Here is a 23474-nt window from a genome sequence, read left to right as displayed (position 1 = left end):
AATAAAAAAAGTGGGATGGGGGCGGTGCCTGTGGCTCAGTGGTTAGGGCACTGGCCCCATATACCCAGGGTGGTGGGTTTGAACCCGGCTAAACTGCAACAAAAAATAGCTGGGCAGGAGGCTGAGGCAACAGAATCCCCTAAGCCCAGGAGATGGAGGTTGCTGTGAGCTGTGTGACGCCATAGCACTCTACCGAGGGCGATAAAGTGAAACTCTGTCTCTACAAAAAAAAAAAAAGAAGAAGAAGAAGAAAAGACACACAGCCTTATTTGGGTGTTTATTATTTATTCACGGTTATCCTTTATCACAACATTTTTTGTTTTCTTCTACTAAACACGTAGACTTTTTTGAATATCTGGAGTCTAGAGCTCACAGCATAGAGCCTTGTGAAATACGGTGCCTATGAGTATTTTCCCACGGTAGGTGGCAGCCACAGAGGTGCCCTGAAGCACGGAGCCGTTATTAGCATACACTGTGCTCACACTGGGCTTCTTGGACAAAACATTCTGGATGCGAAGCACCTGTCAGGAAAAGATCACTCATTAGATACCATACCAGCAAACAGCCATCTAGTGACGTTTTCCTTCCAAAATATACCAGGATGAATCTGTTTTTCAGAAATCAGTAAACTAAAAATCTATATAGCTTCAATAAATGTTCCTTCTTCTTATGAAAGTACTATAGTCCTAATGATATCTCTGCACCAAAGTGAGTTGGTTCTTTCTCAACAGATGGCTTATACAATTTTGATCATTCAGGCATCCCCCACAGAAGGAGTAAAGACTATTGAATTCTCCCATGGACAGTGATCCTCCCTCAGTGGCAAGGGTTTTGCCTGTGACTGAGCCTACCACATGGGAAGGGAAACATGGGATAAAATGATGAAAAGACACCCAGTCGGCCAATGTGGTAAGCAGTAGTCATCACAGCTGGGCCCCTCACAGCCACAGAGTGTCTGGGAGGCATCAAGAACCCATGCCGCTTTGGAATTCCACCTGGCACATCCCTGCCTGGTTCTGTTATTGATCTCCAGGATTAACGCACTTAACTTTGCTAATCAGTAAACATTTAAGCACTCAGGTTTCCAAGTAGCCCAAGTGCAGTTCATTCAAACAGATTATGACATACATTTAAGCAAAACAATCAGAAATTCAGGATTCACGAATCTATATTGGCATCTCTTTTTAAATTTAGGGATTTTTTAAATATAGGGATTTTACTACTTCATTTCAGGTTTGAGACACAAAAATACTCAAGCTTGGTTCTCATATAGAAAACATGAGACTGAAAAAAGTATCCGTGATTGTAAAGAAAAACATTTTATCTAAAATAAGCAGATGATTACACTTGAAAATAGAGATAGTAAAAAGATCCTAAACAAATTTCTTATCATTCTATGACTCCACTTCCATTCTCTTAAAGCAGACATTGTGGTTGGGCTTTTGTAGGAAAGTCATACCTACAAAAGGTGGAGGTAAGACTCAGTTGATTCTCTTACTGAATTCTTTGAGTGGACAGTGATCCTCTCTCAGTGACAAGGCTTTTTGCCTATGACTGAGCTTCTAGGGACACATGTCTGAGGCAAGGGGAGGTTGCTAGTGTAGGGTAAAATTTCTTCAGGTTCTACACTCAGGTTAGACTGTTGTTTCTTTTTATATTTTCAGATATCCTTTTTTAAGAAGCTGTGATTAAGCCAGGCATGGTGGCTCACGCTTATCGTCCTAGCACTTTGGGAGGCTGCGGTGGGTGAATTGCTTGAGCTCAGGAGTTCAAGACCAGCCTGAGCAAGAGCAAGACCCTGTCCCTACTACAAATAGAAAAACTAGCTAGGCATTGTGGTGGGTATCTGTCATCCTAGCTACTTGGGAGGCTGAGGCAGGAGGATCTCTTGAGCCCAAGCGTTTAAGATGGCTATAAGTTATGATGCCATAGCACTCTATCTAGCCCAAAAGAGTGAGGCACTATCTCAAAAAAAGAGAAATATCTGTGACTAATGTGTTAATAAAAGAAAATTCTTATTTTTAAACTGAAGAATAGCAATATTGGAAGTTAGAATTTTGTGTGTGTGTGTGTGTGACAGGGTCTTGTTCTGAAGCTCAGGCTGGAGTGCAGAGGTCCAATTATAGCTCATTGCAACATTGACCTCCTGAACTGAAGGGATCCTCTTATCTCAGCATTCCTAGTATCTGGGACTACAAGGGTGTACCATCATGACTGTCTAATTTTTTTTTCAACTTTTGTAGATATGTAGGTCTCACTATGTTGTCCAGGTTTATCTTGAATTCCTGGCCTCAAGCAGTCCTCCTGCCTTGGCCTCCCAAAGTTCTGGGATTACAGGCATGAACCACCATGCTAGTCCTGCATTAGAATTTAAATTACAGTTTCTCAACTCCCCAAATCTGGATTCAAACATTTTAGTCTTTCTCTACACTGTACCCTTCCAAGGAAGCCTACCCCGATTTATTAATGGAACCTGCGCTTTTCCCTACTTACAGAAATCCTGATCCCCTTTCTCTGCTATACTCGCTGTCAAATTTGCCATCTACAAATTTACTGTGTAATTTACTTATTTCTTATGCTTATTGTTCATTGTCAGCTGCACCCCCAATGGAAGGAAATCTGTATGTTTTGTGATATACCCTAAGCATTAGAAAAATGTCTGGCATATTAGAGGTGCTCAATAAATTGTTACTAATACATCTCTGAGTATGAGTGCCAAGAATTTATAGCAATACAGTAGAACCTCCATAGTGGACCACCTCTGTACAGTGACTACTTCCTTAAGTTGACCTAATTTTCACAGACTGAACATGCACCATATGTACATGTCAGTATAGTAGGTCTAGTTCCTTACGTTGACCACCCTGTATGGTGACCAGTTTGTTATAGTCCCTTGGGTGTTCAACTTACAAAGGTTTTACTGTATTTAACTTCACTAGAGTTTTTTTAATTCTTAAATTAATACCATAGAAAATTAAATAGTATATGCTATTGTCTTTACTTATTTATTTATTTATTTATTTTGAGATATAGTCTGCTGCCCAGGCTAAAGTGTTATGGCATCAGCCTAGCTCACAGCAACCTGAGATTCTTGGGCTCAAGCAATCTTCCTGCCTCAGCCTCCCATGTAGCTGGAACTATAGGTGACTGCCACGATGCCTGGCTAATTTTTCCATTTTTAGTAGAGACAGGGTCTCATTCTTGCTCAGGCTGATCTCAAACTCCTGAGCTCAAGGGATCCACCTGCCTCAGTCTTCCAGAGTGCTAGAACAACAAGTGTAAGCCATCATGCCTGGCCTATGCTATTGCTTTTAACGCTGTAGAAAATTCAATTGCTTGACCTACTGTTTTCAAAGAGGTATTTTAAAATAACATAAACTACATCTTTAAAGTAAGACATTCTTTAATGCCATCATACACGTTAAAACCTGCAGACAAAAACTCATTCTGCTTTGAGGTGATGGTTATTTAAACCCTTTTATTTGAGCTTTATATTGTGGTCATGTGAAAGGAGATGGTTCCATACATAACTCTCTTTGCCTAAGAGCAGAGCCTACCTCCTGACTGGAAATATACCCCAGTCTGGGTCAATAATCAAACTGATGTTTTTCTATTACTCCTGACAGCCAGTATAGCCCTTGCAGGAATAGGACATATTGTCAAGCATTAATATTAAATTGGCACCTGGTGGCCTGAAAGAGGTAATGAACCATATCTTCATACCTGCCAAAATCTCTTCTCTTATGTGGAGTTTGTTCATTTCAACAACATCAGATATGACTTCCTGGTTGCCTTGCCAGGATGAGAGTAAAGAAGTCTAGAAACTTACTTCTGACCCTGGAGGATTCTCAGGGTTATACATCAATAGCTTCATGGCGTTAGGATGGCATCCTGCTAGAATATCTCCTGTGGCAGGATCAACAGTTAAATTATCCACATGGGTGCTGAACTGTATTACCTTCCAACAAAGAGGGATAGTGAAGACGTTGTTCCCTTTTTTCTCTATTCTCCCCCCTCCCACCAGCTCCTGGTGGCACCTGAAATTGGTATTTTTAGGGGGCTTGAAGTACAAGCACAATCTCATCAATGCTGCTCTCAAATAGACATATTTCCCTCATTCAGGAAGCACATTCTTGGGTCAAGCCTGGAGGCCTGAAGTAAGAGGCCATGCTGTGTGGTCCAGCCAGGGAACTTTTACCTTCAGCTGAGTTAAATCCCAGTTATCATGTTTTTCCATTACGTGAACATTCTTAGCCACTACATCAGCCACGTAGACATACCTTTGAAGTAAATGACATTTACATTTCAGCAAGTGGCAATGAGAAATAACATTCTACTTTTATTTTGGAGAAATGGTACAAAAAGTCACACTTGTTCAAAATACCACTGCACTCCCCTTTTCTAAACCACAGTAAAAGAAGATAATTGAGTGGATTTTTTAATATACTTGAAGTGCTTTAAACAAGTTGTGAATATGAGCTATGACTATACTGAAATTGTTGTTTACATAGGCTTTGTCTTACTGCTTCAGAATCACAATTTTTTTCCCTTAAATTGAAAAGAGGTAAGTGGACCTCTTAGATGGACAGAAGAATGTATACTTATGAAAATTAGTGCTTGAAAAGAAGCACTAGATGACCATAAATTGCAATCACAATTTTTTAAAGGAAGAAGGACACTTACAGTTGTTTTCCACAGAAATCATCTCTACTCATTATGTCAGATTTACATGTTAGTATTCCAGGGACTCCTCTTTTTAAAAAACTTTCCATTTTTAAACACTTATGAAGAGTGTTTTCTCATAAAACTTCAGCTGTTTAAAATAATGTTTTCTCATTGGATAGTCTGGTGTCATAAATCAGTAAGTCTGAAACTTAGACCATCCCTGTGCCTAATCTAAGGTAGACTTCCCTCCCTACCTTTGAGTCCTTGGGTAGCTAAACTTAGAGCAAGTGGTTAAATACTTTCTAGCTTCATCAGGGACAAAGGTATGGCACCATTTACCCTCCTTTTCAGTTTGTTAGGAAAGTGTGTTTCTAGAGTCATGTAAAAAGGTGAAACAAGGACCAAGTTTGGATCCTTGAGTCCACATTATTGTGGGGAACCCGAAGTCCAAGAGAACCAATGGTTTAAGATCACCCTGGCCACATTTCATCCTCCACACATACACTGACTATTTAAGCCCTGGGAAGGAAACCTCTTAAGGTAAGGAGCCCACCGAAACATGAGGAGCAAAGGAGTGACAAAGATATAAAAGAGCTCACTTCTGGTCTAGCGAGACTGTGATCCCATTGGCAGAAATAAATCCTTCAGCCACCACTTTGACTTCTCTTGGGCTGTAGAAGAGAACATGAGTCCAGCGAAGCTGAAAAAGCATCTCAAGAAGTGACAAGAAGAAGTTGGTAGAATAATGATCTCTGGTGGCATAGAATTGTTCCAGTCCGAGAACCACAATGTCATTCACACTGAAGTGAAAAAGAGAGAGAGAGGGTATTTAAATATCTTGATTGTTTTCAAAATCACCAATCTCTACACCAATCTATAGACAAGTACATGCATCAATTTGACGAAGTATACGTGAACTAGTGTGAGTTAAAGAAAGTCATGATTTTGCATTGCCTTGGTGGGTTTTCTTTAGCCATTTGCTATTTTGTTGCTCTTCTCTTCCATAGAAGTCAATAAAAAGAAATTAATACACAAAGAAACCTCAAACTGCAAAATCTGTTGACTTGTTGATAATGGCTCTCTGCGGGTTATAGTGTAATTTGCTGATAGCTATGATGTTCCTTTATGAGGAATCAGACTTTCCCATCCCCTTGAAGTCAGGCACAGCCAGGTGACTTGCTTGGCCAGGGACATGATGCAAGGTGCGTGGCTTCTGGATAGGAGACTTTAGGACTCAGTGCTTGATCAACTGTGTTTCCTTCACATTTCCATGGTAACAAGCGACTTTTCTGATGGTACAGACTGTGGTCCTCCAAGGGTTATGAATAAGGGTAATGTGAAACCGAGTCTCTGAATCACCTGCAATAAAATGTGTGTAGCAAGAGGGAGAAAACCAAACCAAACCACACGAAACTGTGAAGTTTGAGCCACTAAGATGTTAGGGATTTTCTTTCCTGCTATTGTGTCATAACCCAGTCCATCCTGATCTTTGTATTTTCTCTGAGGAGATGGGATTATGGGTGATACTCTTTCTTGTGTTCTTCAACACCATTAAAAATTTTAAATGGAGAGTGAGAGTTACTCTTATAACCAATAAGAAAATAAAAGTTTTTCATTGTGTTTTTTTTTTGAGACAGAGTCTCACTCTGTCTTTCTGGGTAGAGTGCCATGGTGTCATAGCTCATAGCAATCTATGAGCAACCTCTTATTTCAGCCTCCCAAGTAGCTGGTGCTACAGGCACCCACCATAATGCCCGGCTAGTTTTTTGTTTTTAGTAAAGACGGGGTAGGGAGTAGTCGAGCTCTTGCTCTTGATCTTGAACTCCTGAGCTCGAGTGATGAACCCACCTTAGTATCCCAGAGCGCTAGGATTACAGGCATGAGACACCGTGTCCAGCCAGGCTTTTCCATTTTTGAAGAAAAAAAAAAAAAAGAAGTGACTTGAAAAAATGTAAAAAAGGATTTAACATTCTTAGATTAAATTTCAGTAAAGGAAAATTTGGATGAATGAAGAAATACTTGAAGGTTTTGTCACATAATGATTTTCCCAAGGTCATTATACATATGAGCTACTGAACTGCTATGTCTCTGCTTAGAAAAGCATTGCCTGATACCATAAATTAAGTTTCCTCATAATTGGCTTCCTTGGCACTGTGTTATGCCCCCTGCAAGTGATTCGTGGGTGAATCAGGGATTCTCTGGAGCTCTGCTTTAGATCCTTACAGCCTCACCTACCTTGTTCCAGCTGCCATCACTGGTTGAAACCAGTTCAGCTGAGGTCTGACACACTTTCCACAGATACAGCCCAGCAGGGCCTTACCTCACACCTGCAGTGGGCCTCTTGCCTCTCACTTCCAGACTTTCATGTTGATGTCAAGGCACAGGGTACCACCAGGTTTGACTTGCACAGGTACAGCCAAGAATGCAGGGTTGTTAAGGTCTCTTAAAGCAAATCTTTGACTGATTGATGAGAGAGAGCTAGTAGATAAACTTTTCTCCCTTTCTTATCTTGGCCAGATCGACTTGAAATGAGGCTTAGGATGCTTACTAGAAGATAATCTCATGATTTCAAGCAGTCAGTTGCACTTCACAGTGGTGGCTTAATGAGGCATTTGCTCTGGTTTTTCCCCTTTCCTGAGTTTCCTAGGCTGCCATAACAAGATATCACAAACTGTGTGGCTTAAAACAACAGAAATGTGTTGCCTCATAGTGCTGGAGGCTGGAGTGTAAAATCAAGTTGCTGGTAGGGCCATGTTCCTCTGAAGATTCTGTGGATCTTCCCGTGGCTCTTCAGCTTCCGGCAGCCCTAGGCATTCCTTGGCTTGTAGACACATCACTCCCATATCAGCATCCATCTTCACACTGCGTATTTACTGTGTCTCTGTCTTCTAATGACATTGGTGATTTTGGATTAAGGGTGCACCCTCTTCCAATATGACTTCATCTTAACTAATTACATCTGCAATGACTCTATTTCCAAATCACACCACAGTCTGAAGAATTGGAGGTTGGGATTTCAGCATATCTTTTTGAAGGGACATTATTTGACCCTGGTCTCCACTTCTGGTTCCTGGGATGGTACTAATAAAGTGGTCACATTCTGGCTTCTCCCTGCATCTGTACTTTCTGGGAAACTATTCCTGTGAGGTCATAAGCTAATGCATTTGATCCTCACAGTATATGTCCTCCACTAGGGCCTCAGAATCCTGCACAATGCATCGTGGGAGGGCTACAGCTTCAACTTCTCTTATTTCTTTAGCCCTCTGTATTTGGAGCCCCCACATTCTATTAGGAGAAATCAGACATGATATTAACAAAGAATAAAGGAGAGGAGATGAACTTTCCTTTCTTTTCCTATTCATTTCTCTCATAACTTGTCTACTGTTTTAGAACCAGTCTTTTTTGTGTAGAGTTGTAGCAAATTCTTCACTGTTTGCCACAACCCTTGAACAAGCAGCCTATCCACTGAAAAACTTCTCATTTTACCAAACACTGCAAGAAAGATGTTCCTCACTGCAAGTGAGAGCTCAGCTTTGAATTCACATGGATCTAGGTTTATGGCCTGGTCCTGCCACTTAGAAATTGTGTGACTTGGACATGTTACCTAACCCCCAAACTTCTTAAGACTCCGTATACTCATGCCTATTACCAAAAGCCATTATGAGAATTAAGTTACATTAAGTATTTTGGCATCATGCCTGGCAAATAGTTAATGCTTAATAAGTGTAATTTTTTATAAGTGCCTGGAGGATTTAAAAAAAAAAATTCTACTTTAAAGCTCTGATTGAACAAAGAAATGGCCCATCTGGAGGTTGGTTATAACACCCAGTGGGTGAGACTTATAGAACACAACCTACCAGGACAACTAGAAAAGGGTGTATGTAGGTGTTTAAAGAGAACCCAATAGTAGGTATTGAGTTGCTGCGGTGAAGAGGATGCAATTAGAGCTGAGAATCTAATTGAGCACCTTTATAAGATTAAAATGCTTTCAACGAGTTGAAAGTATAGAGATATTCAACACTGAACACTGCAATTTCTAGTGAGGTGCGGGGCAGTGTCACCATGGGAATCTTTAGAAAGCTTTATAAAAAAATGCTGCAAAACAAAAGTTTAAGAAAGCCTGCTGAACCAAAGAAAACAAGGCATACAGCAGAGGTGCACAATGAATAGAAGTGCGTCACGCTTTAATTCCATACCTTGTGAGAAGTTTGTGTTGTATGGTTTTCACGTGGATGAGAGAAGGTTGTTTTTCCTCAAATTTAAATATCTCCACAGTGGACTTCATGTGGGGATGATTCACAACATAAAGATACACAGTATGGTCTAAATGGGAAAAAGGCACAATTTCCAAGAAGTTTACTTCTACTGCAACCAACGCCACACCTGCTTTGAAACTTGGTCACTGCCGATAGTTTTCTTTTCACACCTCTTACATTTGACCTTCACAGGCCACCTCACAGGTGAGCTATTTTACCTCCCAATTTACTGAGGAAATTGAGGCTCAGAAGGAGAATCATTCATTCTCGACCTCACCACTACCAAGTAGCAGAGCCAAGTATAACCATTGCACAATGCTGTCTTCAGCCTGACCTCAGGCTCCACAGGATATAATCAATCACGCATAAATATGCAGGTGGTTTTCCCAGATGGCTCTTCCACAACGCAAGTGGGTGCAAGCAAGCTAAACTTTGCTGAGACCTTTTGTGTGTGTGTGATAATGGAACACGAGCTCAAAAAATGTCAGGGCAGTGTAAATACCTGAATTATTTCACTTAATGTAATATTTACAAAGCTCATCTATGTTGTAATATGCACCAGCGTTTGATTTTATTTTCTTGCCAAATAATATTTCACTGTATAAATATATCACATTTGGTTTATATATTCATCAGTTCATGGGTATTTGGGTTATTTCCACCATTGGGGTATTAGGAATAATGCTGCTATAAACATATAAGTTTGTATGTAGATATGTTTTCACGTCTCATGAATATATATGTAGCATTGTTGGAGCATATAGTAACCCTAAGTTTAACATTTTGAGGAAGTGCCAAAATGCTTTCCAAAATGGCTGTGTCATTTCACAATCCCACTAGTAATGTGTAAGCATTCCAATATCTCCACATTCTTATCATTTGTTATTATTTATTTATTTTTTGCTATCCTAGTAGGTATGGAGTGATATCTCATTCTGGTTTTATTTTGCATTTTCCTAATGACTGAGGTTCAACAGAACATCTTTTCATGTGCTTATTGGCCATTTGTATACCTTCTTAGGAGAAATGTCTGGTCAAATTTTTTGGACTATATTTAAATTGGGTTTTTGCTATTTTGTTGTTCAGTGGTAAGAATTTTCTATATATTTTGGATACAAGCCTTTCATCAAATATTTTTTGCAAATATTTTCCTCATTTGTTGGGTTGTTTTTCACTTTCTTGATGGTGTCTTTTGAAGTACAAAAACTTTTAAATTTGATGAATCTAATTTTCTATGTTTTCTAATGTCACACAGTTCTTTTCAAAGGGCCCTCAGTTTACACATCTGAATTCTGAGAACAGTATTCAAACAAGTTTTGACAGGCAAAGAAGAAGAAAAGTAGATAGGAGGAAAAGATGTAGACCACAGAGGGACAAAGTTACTAGTCTTTCTTCTTTGATGCAACATTTGTAATGCTTTTATACACATTTACTATGCCACACATACACTTCTTTATGGTAGAAAAGCATCTTCTCCCTTCCTTTAACATAAATGTTGAGTAGTTGAGGATGAATGGTTTCTATTTCCTTCTTTTCCCCCTTATCCTTAAGCAGTCAGGTTTTACCTTTGCCAATGAAAACACTGATCCCATGTGGATTAAAGGATTCTTTATCAAATCCATCACTGATTTTCAGTGCTTGTGCTTTTGGGTTTTGCTCATTCAGATCCATCAAGAAGATTTTTCCTGGCTCATCTGGTGCAAAGTTTGGAATGCCTGGGTATTTCAATCCCTTAAAAAAATAGAGAATAATGATGCACACATATGCATATCAAAACAACATTTTCATACAGAAGCTAAAATCTCAATGCCAAATAAAAATGTTCAAAGTTCTAAATTTCACTTAATTTTCTGGGATTTTTCATTCTGTCAGCTGTTGCCATTATCTGATCTGTGAGGTTACCAATGTCATGTAAGCATTGGTCAGGAGTATGGGAAGAAACATATTAAAGATACGAAAGAACTTTTAATTGAGAGAGAAGGAGTTAAGCAAAAAAAATGTAATGGAAGGAATTAGGCCATGTCACTTTGTGTAAATCCCTTGGCCTGCCTGAACTCACGTTTCTAACTTACAAAGTGAAGAAGTTAAAATATATGACTGTGAGATTCTTTCCAGTCCTGATATTCTGTAAGTAAATTTACTCAAAGCAGATAAAAGGGATGTGTGGTTTAATTTTATTGCTACCATCCCTACATTGATTAGATTAGATAGTAGCAAATAGTCGAATCAATAAAGAATTAACATAGGGGTACCAGATTTATAAGGTTGACTGGTTTTGACCTATTTAGTTTCTATGGACATGTTTGAATAGTCTGACATAAAAGCTACTCCTTAAATGTTGCAAGAAGTTTATTCCAGTAACTTGGACAGTGTCCCTTTCTACCAGTAGGACCTGGTATTCAGTCAATAATAGACACACTGAATGTATTGAGCTTCTGCCGTATCCAAGTTTATAGTGTCAAACCTTGTGGTTCGTTTATTCCATACGAGTCCCAAACAGTTCACTTTCTCCCCGTGTCTGTCATCCATACTCCAATGTCAATAACTTTAGATCTTCTTCTTTACCCTAATCTCCATTTATAGCCATTTAAATTTTCTCCTTCCTAGCCTACCTTCTCTTTCTGTCCCTCTCCCTCACCCTCTCCTTGCACGCGCATACACCTACACACACAAGTATGCACTTATAATAATACTCTTCTTGGCCCTTGCACTGCCTGCCTCCTTGGGATAGTCAATCTTTTCTAAACAACTCTACCTACACCTTCCAGCTATTCCTAGAACAGTCCTTCAATGCCCAAATCTAATGGCCCAGTGTAGTCTGTGTGAAAGCTCAGTTTCCCCCAGTCAGCCCTGGCACGACTGAAGCCTGTCAGAGGAGGTGCTGTGTCCATTGCCATTCTGCTTAAGTGAGCACTCCTGGAGGAGGGATCCGCATGCCCCTACACACAAACTTCTGCTTTTAGACTTCCATTCTATCATCATCAATGAGCAGACCCTCTTCTAAGGAAGCCTACCCTTTCTCCTGTAAATAACTTGTCACCATACTCCATGGCTCAGAGAATAATGGCTCTGGGAAAATATATGTATATCAGAACATCTAATCCTACACCTAAAGGCCTAGAGAAGCAATTCGCTGAATCAATCAGATCATTATGTACAGCCTCTTTCTGCTACATCACAACAAAAGGTCTGAAAGAGAGAACATTGCTCAGGAAGACCGCTTAATGCAGAACACTATGGCAAGTACTTTGGTAGTGTGGACGTGTGTGCGGACACTGTTAGCTACCAGAAAGATCAGGTGATCAAGAAATGGAAATAATCTGATAGACAGGCAAGGATGAGGTACTGCAAACGAACATGACCTAGATGTAGTGTCATAATGAATGAAACATTTCTGCTAAATGACCTCACACTCACCTACTTTTCTGTTCAAGCCAGTTAGGTAAAAATCTGTGGCAGCAAACATACTGTGTGCTAGTGATTGCAAGCAATTCTTTTGATACTGTTCACCAGTGAAAATGGTGAAAACCACCTGGAGGTTCAATCATCCTATTTCTCCCTACAGATGACGGGCATATATGGACAGTCATTGAACTTTTCGACTGGCCTTATCCACCAGCAGGTGGATTAAAGCACCTGCACTTGCCAGGTAGGATGTTAGGTGCTGCACATGGCGACGCACACTTCAAAGTCCTGGTTTCAAGGATCTTGAAGTCTGGCAACAAGCAATTGCATCAGTATGGTATGGTCTATAATCTAAGCTTCCACCCCACAAGAGATAGCTAGGGAAGACTCTCCCAAGGAAAAATAGTGCTACCACAATGAGGCCTCACAGAGAAATAGAGCTAGTTGGCAAAGTGAAAGGAAGGAATAATCTTTGCAGCACAGAGGAGCATACCAAGCCCCAAGGCAAGGAAGACGACATCCTGGTTTGCACCTTAAAATACACTAGAAATATTCATTGCACTGAATTACTCTCTAAATCATCAGTTTCCAAACATCTTCTAGGATAGCAAGAAAAGGTGATAGGAGAAACCAAAAGGAACAAGGTCTTGAATTTATTATAGTGCAGAAAGATTAGCAAGAAGCAAAGTACATAATCCTTAGCCTATGAGTTGTTTGTTCGTTTACAAAGAGATCTATTATTTAGAACTTCATGCTAGCTTTTCTCATAAAATTATTTGTGATAAAAATATCTACTTTCTGTATAGCAATCATTCAGAACTTTTAGTTCCAGGGATAACAAAAAAAAAAGCATAAGGTAGGAAGGACAAATACTATTTCATAACAGCAAAGAAATCTCTTGGATATAGAATAATAATTGTCAAGTGTCTATTTGGCATAACATTGAGAATCTAAACTGACAATAGAAAATTTAGGTTAACAAAGAAACAGCTTTTCTAGACCATTTTGTTTTATCCTTGATTTTGGAGGAAAAATAAAGAAATAAAATTCCTCTCCCACACAGCAGCAACCAGGCCCAGCATTAAGAGCACTTCAAAGTCCAGATGAGAACCTCACTCTACTCTACTGCACATACTTAAGAATTCATGAATTCAGGCCCTGGTGATTATATGTGCCCCTATTCTTTTTGGCCAAAACTGTTTATAGATTTAAAATTCACGAACTTAGGTGGTATTTTATTGGCAAAAAGTGGGAAATTAGACATGCAATTCCAGCAGGGTTCACACTGGAAATGTGATAAATCTACTTTTTCAAAATCTTAATCTCTGTCTCAAAGTACACCGATTTAACACATACAACACAACTTTCAACTTCTCATAAATGTACATTTTTTGTTTATCGACATTTGTCTTTGGTGCTGCTCCATATTATCCCAAACCTGGCATAGGGAATAAAAAGGGGGTTTTTCTCTACTTCCCTTTGAAAGACTTGGAAGGCATGGCGGGAAGCCAAGATGAACAGTGCCCAGGGCTCTAAATCAAGTGACATGGCTAACGTTCGATCCACAGACATTTACGGAGGTCCAAACCCAGGCAGGCATGGTGAGAGGAATGTGAGTTAGTGAGCAGATGACTACCAGAAGCAGAGGCTCAGTCAAATAGAGCAATAATGGGGATGGACAGCAATAGGACTGATCCGGAGACTGGCCTGGGGATTGAACGGAAATCAATCCACACTTATTGGGACCCTACTGAGTGTGCAACTGCCCACAGGGAGCTCCCCCACCATGTTGCAGTCAAAGCTGGGCATTCCTGTGGTGTTTTAATTAGCCCTTCAGAATCCTTTTTGGCTTCGTTTGTTAACTGGTTTACCCAGAAGTGGGATAGAGGCAAGGGATCCATTTGGCAGCTCTAACCAACACCATTAATGCACTGTCTATATGGTTATTGACGTGAGCATCAGAGCAGCATGGACAATACTCACACTGGAGATAAAAGCCAGCCCACTAGGAAGTATATCAATATCTTCAGAGCCATATTCTGCAAAAGAAGTGTAGAATCAGAAAAATGCATTTACGAAGGCTTAGAAAAAATAAATCTCACCGTCCAAACCTTGAACTTCTTTGGGAAACTACATTGAGTTTTTCAACCATTTACTTGGGAAACTATATTAACTCTCAGGAATCCCACGGGCATGGTACTCTATAAGCTCCTCGAATGCTACATTCTTTTTTTAGAACTCCATTTTCAGAATAAAAGGCAAATTACTAGAAAATAAACTCATGATGTAGATTTATTCTTTAAGTAACAATTTCCAGGGCATGTCCTGAGAGATTCAGCTGGATCCCTCGCACAAGGGTCTATGGACGGGGTGAAGGCATTTGGAAAGTTGTCATTGTGAAGGGCTCTAACAGGCCTCTCTGCCAAGCGTTCTTTCTCTTCCAGTTTGTTGCTGAGGCCTAAAAAAATCTATCATTATACAATGGTATTGGTAAATTAGTGAGTAATTGTTCTCTGTTATGAAAACGATAGGTTTTAGGATGAACTCTTGAGTATACATGAATGTGAGTTTAGAAAGCTTTCTCACTGAGAGGTGGTTTGAGCATTTTTCTATGAAAATAGACTTATAATAAGTAAGTTTTGGAGAAGAACAGGATGAAAAAGAGGCTGTCATGGCAAGAGAAAGCTACATATAAGAGAGAGAGTCACATGTTCTTAAAAGTTGATGTTTATGGACTCTCATCCAGAGGTAAGGTCTATAGTCTCTCCCCTTGAACCTGGGTTGAACTTTGTAACTGCCTTGACAAATAGAATGAGATGAGTGTAATGACACACAGCAGTCAAGATCAAGTCATAGCCACAGTGGCCACTAGCACGTGCTCACTTGCGCTCTCTCTGCCGCTCACCTTTCTCTGTCTCTATCTATCTCTATCTCTACCTGTCTCTATCTCTAGTCCTATCTCTATCTGTATCTCTCTCTCTCTCTCTCTCTCAAGGCATATACCTTGGAAGCTCTGAACCAAAATGTAAGTCGTCTGGCTATTGCAAAGCTACAGAGAGACCACGCAAGTGGAGAGAGACACTGGAGGAGCCGCAGATGGTTTTAGTTCCTGGCCTTTGAGTTGCCCTCACTGATGTACAGGGAGCAGGGTGAACTGTCTCCACTCTGCCATGTCAATATTGGAAATTGACAGCCTCTTTTTCCAATATTTGCTTAGTGACTTAAAACAGCAAAATAATTGTTGTTTTAAGTCACTAAGTTTGGGGGTGGTTTATCACGCAGTCATAGCATTTGGAACATGTGGAGAAATGGTTAGCTGGGGCAGTGAGTTACGAGGGTGTCAAAAGGCAACTGGGGAAGAATCAAGTGGAGTCTGAAAAAGTGGAACAAAGAAAATGCAAATTTGAAGAATAGTGTGTGTGGTGAGCAACAGGCACTGAAAACTAGGGGAGAGTGAAAGAGTTCATTTTCTTTGCTGCATTGACAATTGAAACTAATCCTCAACTAGTAATGGAAAAATTAAATTAACCAGAACTTCTCATTTCCCAAGTATTCTAGTAGATCAAGATTTACATATATGGTACCTTGATGGCTATTTCTACCCAAGTGACAGGGAAATTGAAAGAATTCAACAAACTGAATAAAACAATTTTTAAAAACACGTTGGTTTTTGTAACAAGAATGTAACAGGTTGGTTATATTCTGCTGTTTCTCCTGCCTCTCTAAACCCTTGGTCCCCTTTTATTGCATCTCCTTTCCGCCTCTCTCCTAAGTGTGACAACTCCAGGCTCTGTCTGTCCTTGGCTCTTAGGGCAGAGCATCCATCCCACAGGCATGACCCACCCTAGGCCCCTGTGGATCATGACAGATGGCTTCATCTTCCATCTGCTTGCTCTTGACTCTACAAGCTCTAAATCAAGCCCAAATCTTTCTCCCCAGTTCCAGATCTTTCTATTCACCTGTACATTGGGCATTTGACTTGTTTTTTTTCATTTCTTACATTCAGCAGGTCCCAAATGAACCTAGACATTTCTCCCTTGAATTCACTCCATTTTCCATATTCCTATTTCTATGGATGGTGCTTCTATTCCCCAAATATCCACAGCAGAAACCTGCAGGGTATCTTTAATGCCTCCCTTTCCCCTTAATTAAAACCTTGCAGAGGCCCACTCAGGATGGTAGTATTAACGCAAGGCCCTTTGGCCTGGGTTTCAGCTCCCACCCTCCACTCTCCATCCCAGCTGGGCTGTGGCACTTGCTACTGTGTTGTTAGTGAATTGTGCCAGACTCACTCACCTGAATGCCCGTGCACTTGCACCCTTTCTGGGTACACTCAGACTTTTCTCACCCATGCTTCATATGACCTCTAGTTGGCCAACGTCATAGGTTCTTGGAATAAGCTCAGGGGTCTCCCCAGCCTATCCAAACTGCTTTCAGCATCTATTTTATGTACGGTATGGTCACCTGTCAATACTTCCACCAGGACATTTTTCACATTGCTCATCTGTTCATTTCCTACTAGACATAAGCTTCTTGAGAACAAGGACTGGGTTATATTCAGTGTTATCTCCATGCACCCAACATAATACCTGCTTTTTCACTATAGAAGTTCTTAATAAAGCTTATTGCTTCCATAAATAAACACTTTAAGTTTTTGGACTTTGTCTTGTTTTGAGGTGAAATTATTGATGGAGTAAGGCTGACCTCTGAGTCCATGATATCCTAAGTTGTGTGCTCTCTGGTTTGGCTCCTTCTCTCTTTCAAATAGCATTTTATGTATCTGTTATGACAGCATAAACCCATCTCAATAACTCACCTACAACAGACGGGGCATTTTACAGAGATGTTGTGCCTGCTTTTATTAACTTGCTCCATCCAGAGAGCGGGAAACCTCTCTTTGCATTCGGAGATGGAAAAGAATCACTACACAAGACTGCACAATATTCCAGCCCTCCCGCCCCTGCCTCCCCGACACCTGCATCATGGGCATAGTGCACCTCAGCAACAGTGGCACCTATGGGAGCAAGAGCCTTGGGACACCCCCCCTCGGAGTCTTTCCCAGGCACTCATTAGCTTGTGCACAACTATCATTAAAAACACACCGCTGAGTCTAACATCCGTCTTATGAATAGGTTCCCACTGCTTTAAAGCTGCCAGGCCTACTGCTACTTGGCATAACTTCATTTCTTCAATCCGTTACTTATGTCTCCAATCATCCCCTACAGGCAGTCTGAGAAAGGATGACACTGAAATATTTCTATCAGTGAATTTCATCATTATCACTTCACATCTCGGACAGAAGTTCCTGACAACCAGCCAAGAAAAACAAATGGAACCTACTATGGGGTAAAAGCAAATCTTGGAGTCATAAGACGCTACAGAAGGGAGAAGGGAAGCTAGGAAGCGATCTAATATCCAGGCTGCCTACTTGATAATCCTGCCTAGTGAAAAACCCCACTAAGGCTATTCACATTTCAAGTGCAGTTTTGATTAAATTCCAAAGATAGCCAGATAAATTCTTGGTTAAAACAATCCTTGAACCTCAAAACCTTGGATAAAAGATTGCTTGATATAAACAGGTCTATGAGATACGATTTACAGAGGGATATATTTTACAGAGGACATATTTTACATTTCAACATTTTTTTCTCAGAAAGAATATTGGGTAAGAAAAACAAACAAAACAGTTTCTTCTACCAATAAAATTAACCTAAAAACTCTGGATTTTGAAAAAAATACAAATAATCATTTTTCTCCAGCTCTGTTATAGCCCACTACATCCTACCTAAAATCCTATAGTAGTTTTCCATAGCTTCATAAAGCCTTCCACTCATTGACTAGTTGGGTCTTATAAGTATTGTCTCATTAGTTATCTGATAACTAATTAGATAACTACTTCTTTTGATCAGACTGTATTTAGTAATATTTAATCTGCTTGAATCTCAGATTTTCTGAGGCTGCCGTAATTCTTTCCTGGAGCTTTCACAATAAAAATGTGTCTTCATTAGATAAGAAAAGGGGTGTTACTCAACAGGAGACTACAAAGGCATTAAGAAAAACAAAAAAACACTGTGCTTCATAATCTAAGCCCATCTCCTCTAGGCCTGGACCATTGGACAAGTAACTTAGTTCTTCATTGTGTCAGTTTCTTAATCTGCAAAGCACAATGTCAGCACCACCCCCTTTATGGGAAATCATGTTGACGTTAGCAGAGGAGTCAACAGCATGCTCACCGATACTGGGCCTTTAATAAGGCCGCTTTTTATTTTTAGATATATATCAGTATTGCCCTACTAACTAGTGACCTATAATCATTCCAACTTGTTAAGTTCTTCAAACATAAAATGTTAATATGCCAACATGAGAAGTAACATGACATTTTTTTTTCTGTGTTCCCTACCAACTTCTCACTATTGAAGTCATTCTATCCAAAATATTTGGATGACCAGAATAACAACCCATGACTTACAATATTAACTCTAGTTTTAGCTTCTCAAATCCAGTCGCATCATACAATTTGACAGTCAGACTAGACTTTATCCATTATCCCTCTGAATTACTTGGCAGGCTCATATCTTTTGAGAGATATAGATATATGTGTAGCAAGTATGAATATTATGTCACACGATAGTAAACAAGTGAGTGAATGTCATATTTTCTTGTTTTTCAAATCAGATTAAATCTGACCCTGACTGCCCCTGCACTTAGTTGATGGGAAATTCAATCTGAGTCATTACTGGGTCTCTCTGTTAGGGGTGGGCAATGATTCTATGGGGGAGGATTAAATGTTTTGGCAAGGCCACCTGATTTTCATTCGCCACTGGATTATGGCCACGGCTATCCTATCCTTGTTCTATGCCATGCACGGACATGGACACAGGTCTTATCCTTGAAGATATCTTGTAGCTATTTCTTCTGAGGTCTTGTTTCTCCCCAAAATGCTGTCAGGTGGTGGGGCCAGGGCCCCTGTTAGTCAACGAAATCCACATTTTCTTATCCCTTCTCCATTAGAATTTCTTGAAGGAGCTCAGGTTTTTCAAAACAAAAGTCAGGAAGGGGGCTTTCTTCAGCTCCTTGTGCTTTCCAGCTGTCGGCACAAGCCACCTCAAAGATTATGGAGCATAAGGTTCAGGTTACTTTTTTATTTTTATTTTTTAAAGAAGTTGAGAGTTATAAAAAGAGGAGAAAACCAAAATCACAGGTACTCTTTTTCTGTTTCTTTTTTTTTTAATATAGCAAGAAAAATAAAAAATAAATTTCTATCACAAAATAAACTATCCTGTCACATTCCTTGAGCCTAGGGAGTTTATAATCTGATAGCGAAAGACAGAACACTGCTAGCTATGAAATAAGGCATGTGGTGGGTGTCATAAACGAATCAGAGTTTCAGAGCGCTGTGAGAGTGCAGAGGAAGGAGATGAATTTGCAGCTGATTTCAGCAAGCAGAGATGGAAGGATCAGTGCAGAAAATTTCATAAGCAAAGGTGAGAAAGTGAAAGAACACGTTCTCCAAACAAGGGACAAAATCTAGCCTGAATTTTTTTTTTCTAGCAGCAGTGTCAGGAAGAATTGGATAAAACAATTAAGGCAGGTAACAGAAGACAGGGAGGAAAGTGAAGTATCTTAGAAGGGAAAAAAGGAGAATTTAGCAAGGGAATAGCCAAAGAGTAGTCAATAACATTCTTTAAATGATGGAGAGATGTCAGTAAGGAAATGGACTGAGAAAACCCACACATTTTGGAGACCCCTGGAGATCTTGGATTGGGTGGCTTGGGTAAAGTGGATAGGACAGAAGCCTCACTGGGAGAGTCTAAGAACAGGTAACCACATGTGTGGGCAAGGCTCAGGCAGGAGGAAAGCGACCAAGGAAATGTGCTCTTTCCTTCTGATTCTTTAACATGACCATGACATACGTACCGAGTCCCTCAATAAGGTGGCAGTTCTGAGGCTCCACTGGTTCCATATCTAGAGAAGCATTCATTATTTCTCTGTAGAAGATAAAAACCAACCCTAAAGGTAAAGGCACAGCCTTCAAAATCTATGTCTTAATATGACCTTTAATCACCTTCAGATTGTTATCTCCTTATCTTAATTTATGAATGATATAATAAGTAATTAGGCACTTTTATGTTTCTTTACATAAGCAGGCATTATGTAACTTGATGCGATTACTTCAGCTAATCTCACCCAGTTATTGCTGAAAGACTAAAATATAATCATACACAGCAAACACTTGCTGCCCAGATAAAAGACACTATTTTATAGCATGAGTAACTGAATATTATTAATTTAAATACACAAAAGAGCATAATTAAATTTTCGAAAGCATTGCCTATTATAAAACTACACTTTCTCCCTTAATCCTGGTCTAGTCTTACCCTTTGAACCCTTCCTTCCAAATTGCCTTCCAAAAGTTCAACAGAGTCTACTTAACTTTATTATTTTACATTTTATGCTGACTCGCCTTTTAAATATGTAAATCCATTAAACTGACCACAATTTAAACAATTGGCCAAATTATTTTTCAGTAATATTCTCATTTTTACAGTGAAATATTCTATGTTATCAGGAATGATTGTGAATTTTTAATAAACTGTATTTAGGAAGACTATACTTAGACTTACCTTATGATTGCTTATTAATAAACATCCATTAGATCAACTTTATTATTTTATGATTATTTCTCTTGGTTACACTGGGGGAAAATGTACAGTAAAGCTGTCAAGCTGAACTAGAGAAAGTAGTACCCAAAGTCACCAGGCACCAGAACAGTGTCTAGACAGGAGCCTGTGGGAGATGGGCTTTTACCAAGAGAGAGCCATAAAAACAGCCTGAAGATAACTAACGACAAGGAGAGGCTTTATGTCCACTCAGGAATGCATTCGGTTCTTCTTTCTAGCCCAGTCCTGATCTTTTTTCCTGAGATATTTCTAGAATGGCTTTCACCACTAGATCTTCCACTTCTGAAGTTCAAATGCTGACAGAATGCCAGTTACCACCCTCAGGTTTCAGCCCCCTGTCCTGCTATCTGGCTAGCTCTCCGAATCTCGAATGACTCAGTACTTCCCCGTGTTCCACAGGGCTTGGGCAACGTCTCAGTCAGCGGTAAATAGCTAGTAGCCCGATCCCCTTCTCCAAGTCCAGCGCCTCCCATGGACAGAATGTGGAGGATAACCTCTAAAAGGGGTCAGAAAACAAGGGTATTTCCTCCCTACTGTTTTAGGAAAGACAAGCAGTCGGGTCACTTTCCACATAAGTTTAATTCTCAAGGGATAGTTTTCGGCTGGCATTGAAGAGTGAGGTTCCAAAGCTGCTCAATCCTACCCACTAGGAAGGCAGTACCAGCCCGCGGTTGACCGAACTTGGAAGAGGAGGGAAAAAGAACCGAGGACGACCCCGTCAAGGTACCACTCACCGAAACGCCAGTAACCTCTCGCCGATCAAGGCCAGGCCGGCCCCCAGCAGGGCCAGCGCCACTAGCTTCCCCATGCTGTGCCGGTGCAGGGGCTGAGCGCTGGCGCCGCGCACTCCCGGGGGCAGAGGGCAGCCTCCGGCCCCGCCCGCCGGTTGGTGCGCCCGGCCCCGCCCCCGGCGCCTCCCGGCAGGTGCGGCCCGGACCCCGCTGCTGCGCCAGCCGCCGCCCCGCGGAGTTCAAGGCCCCTTTACGCTCCGGGGTGCAAGCAAACCTTTACGCGAGGGACCTAAGGCCAACTTTACGCGCGAAGTTTTACGCGCAAAATTTCTTTTCTCCAATTCTGAATTTACAGAGTCAAGTCCGGGACCGCTGCGGCACTCTTGACATGGAAGCTTTGGCCAGAACACTTCAGTTGCGGAACCGGTGGAGTGAGTTTGCCCCTAAAAGCTGAGGAATTCTACCTCTGCTCATCAAAGGCAGCGAGGGGGAAGTTGAAAGAGTTGGAGAGAGCATGAATCTGAAGTTCAGAGCCTGAAACTTCCGTCTTCTGGAAGCAAGACCTGAGATCAAAGAGAATTGCTCCTGAGACGCTGGAAGCGGGAAGGTAATCCAAGTGGAGAGCTTTATTTTTTATTTATTTATTTTATTAAATCATAGCTGTGTACATTAATGTGATCATGGGGCACCATAGCCTGGTTTCATAGACCGTTTGACACATTTTCATCACACTGGTTAACATAGCCTTCCTGGCATTTTCTTAGTTATTGTGCTAAGACATTTACATTCCACATTTACTAAGTTTCACATATACCCATGTAAGATGCACCGCAGGTGTAATCCCACCAATCTCCCTCCCTCTACCCACCTCCCCCCTCCCTCTCCTCCCTATCCCCCTTCCCCCAATTCTTAGGTTGTAACTGGGTTATAGCTTTCATGTGAAAGCCATAAATTAGTTTCATAGTAGGGCTGAGTACATTGGATACTTTTTCTTCCATTCTTGAGATACTTTACTAAGAAGAATATGTTCCAGCTCCATCCATGTAAACATGAAAGACGTAAAGTCTCCATCTTTCTTTAAGGCTGCATAATATTCCATGGTGTATATATACCACAATTCATTAATCCATTCGTGGATTGATGGGCACTTGGGCTTTTTCCATGACTTAGCAATTATGAATAGGGCTGCAGTAAACATTCTGGTACAAATATCTTTGTTATGATATGATTTTTGGTCTTCTGGGTATATGCCTAGTAGAGGAATTATAGGATTGAATGGCAGATCTATTTTTAGATCTCTAAGTGTTCTCCAAACATCTTTCCAAAAGGAATGTATAGTAGTGTAAAGAATGTAAAGAAGATGAAATATTTGGGACTTTATCTAACAAAGGACGTGAAAGATCTCTATAAAGAGAACTATGAAACTCTAAGAAAAGAAATAGCTGAAAATGTTAACAAATGGAAAAACATTTGCTCATGGCTGGGAAGAATTAACATTGTTAAAATGTCCATAATACCCAAAGCAATATATAATTTTAACGCAATCCCTATTAAAGTTCCACTGTCTTACTTTAAAGATCTTGAAAAAACAATACTTCGTTTTATATGGAATCAGAAAAAAGCTCAAATAGCCAAGACATTACTCAGAAATAAAAAAAAAAAAAAAGCAGGAGGAATCACGCTATCAGACCTCAGACTATACTACAAATTGATAGTGATCAAAACAGCATGGTACT

The 23474-nt window shown here is 40.3% G+C and overlaps 1 protein-coding gene across 1 annotated transcript; it reads right to left on the bottom strand.

Annotated features, from left to right (window-relative positions):
• Window positions 1-352: 352 nt before the first annotated feature.
• PON3 (paraoxonase 3) lies at window positions 353-21862 on the bottom strand. Its single transcript, XM_053553982.1, has 9 exons — window positions 21742-21862; window positions 20244-20314; window positions 14310-14365; window positions 10487-10652; window positions 8862-8988; window positions 5265-5465; window positions 4199-4280; window positions 3830-3958; window positions 353-521 (listed from the first exon to the last, which is right to left on the bottom strand). The coding sequence occupies exons 1-9, from the start codon at window positions 21813-21815 to the stop codon at window positions 363-365; spliced, it is 1065 nt and encodes a 354-aa protein (XP_053409957.1). The 5' UTR covers window positions 21816-21862; the 3' UTR covers window positions 353-362.
• Between the last annotated feature and the right edge of the window lie 1612 nt (window positions 21863-23474).

Source organism: Nycticebus coucang, chromosome 11 (genome assembly GCF_027406575.1).
Source record: "Nycticebus coucang isolate mNycCou1 chromosome 11, mNycCou1.pri, whole genome shotgun sequence".
NCBI lineage: Eukaryota > Metazoa > Chordata > Mammalia > Primates > Lorisidae > Nycticebus > Nycticebus coucang.
This window is presented reverse-complemented; position numbering and strand designations above follow the sequence as displayed.

Bases quoted from the DNA above. Each gene is read 5' to 3' on its own strand.
- PON3 (XM_053553982.1), bottom strand. From the start codon at position 21,815: ATGGGGAAGCTAGTGGCGCTGGCCCTGCTGGGGGCCGGCCTGGCCTTG. The intron at 14,366-20,243 runs GTACGTATGTCA...CTTCTTTTGCAG, and splicing joins CCACCTTATTGAGGGACTCG to AATATGGCTCTGAAGATATT. The intron at 8,989-10,486 runs GTAAAACCTGAC...TTTCCCATTTAG, and splicing joins CAGTGTTTTCATTGGCAAAG to ACCATACTGTGTATCTTTAT.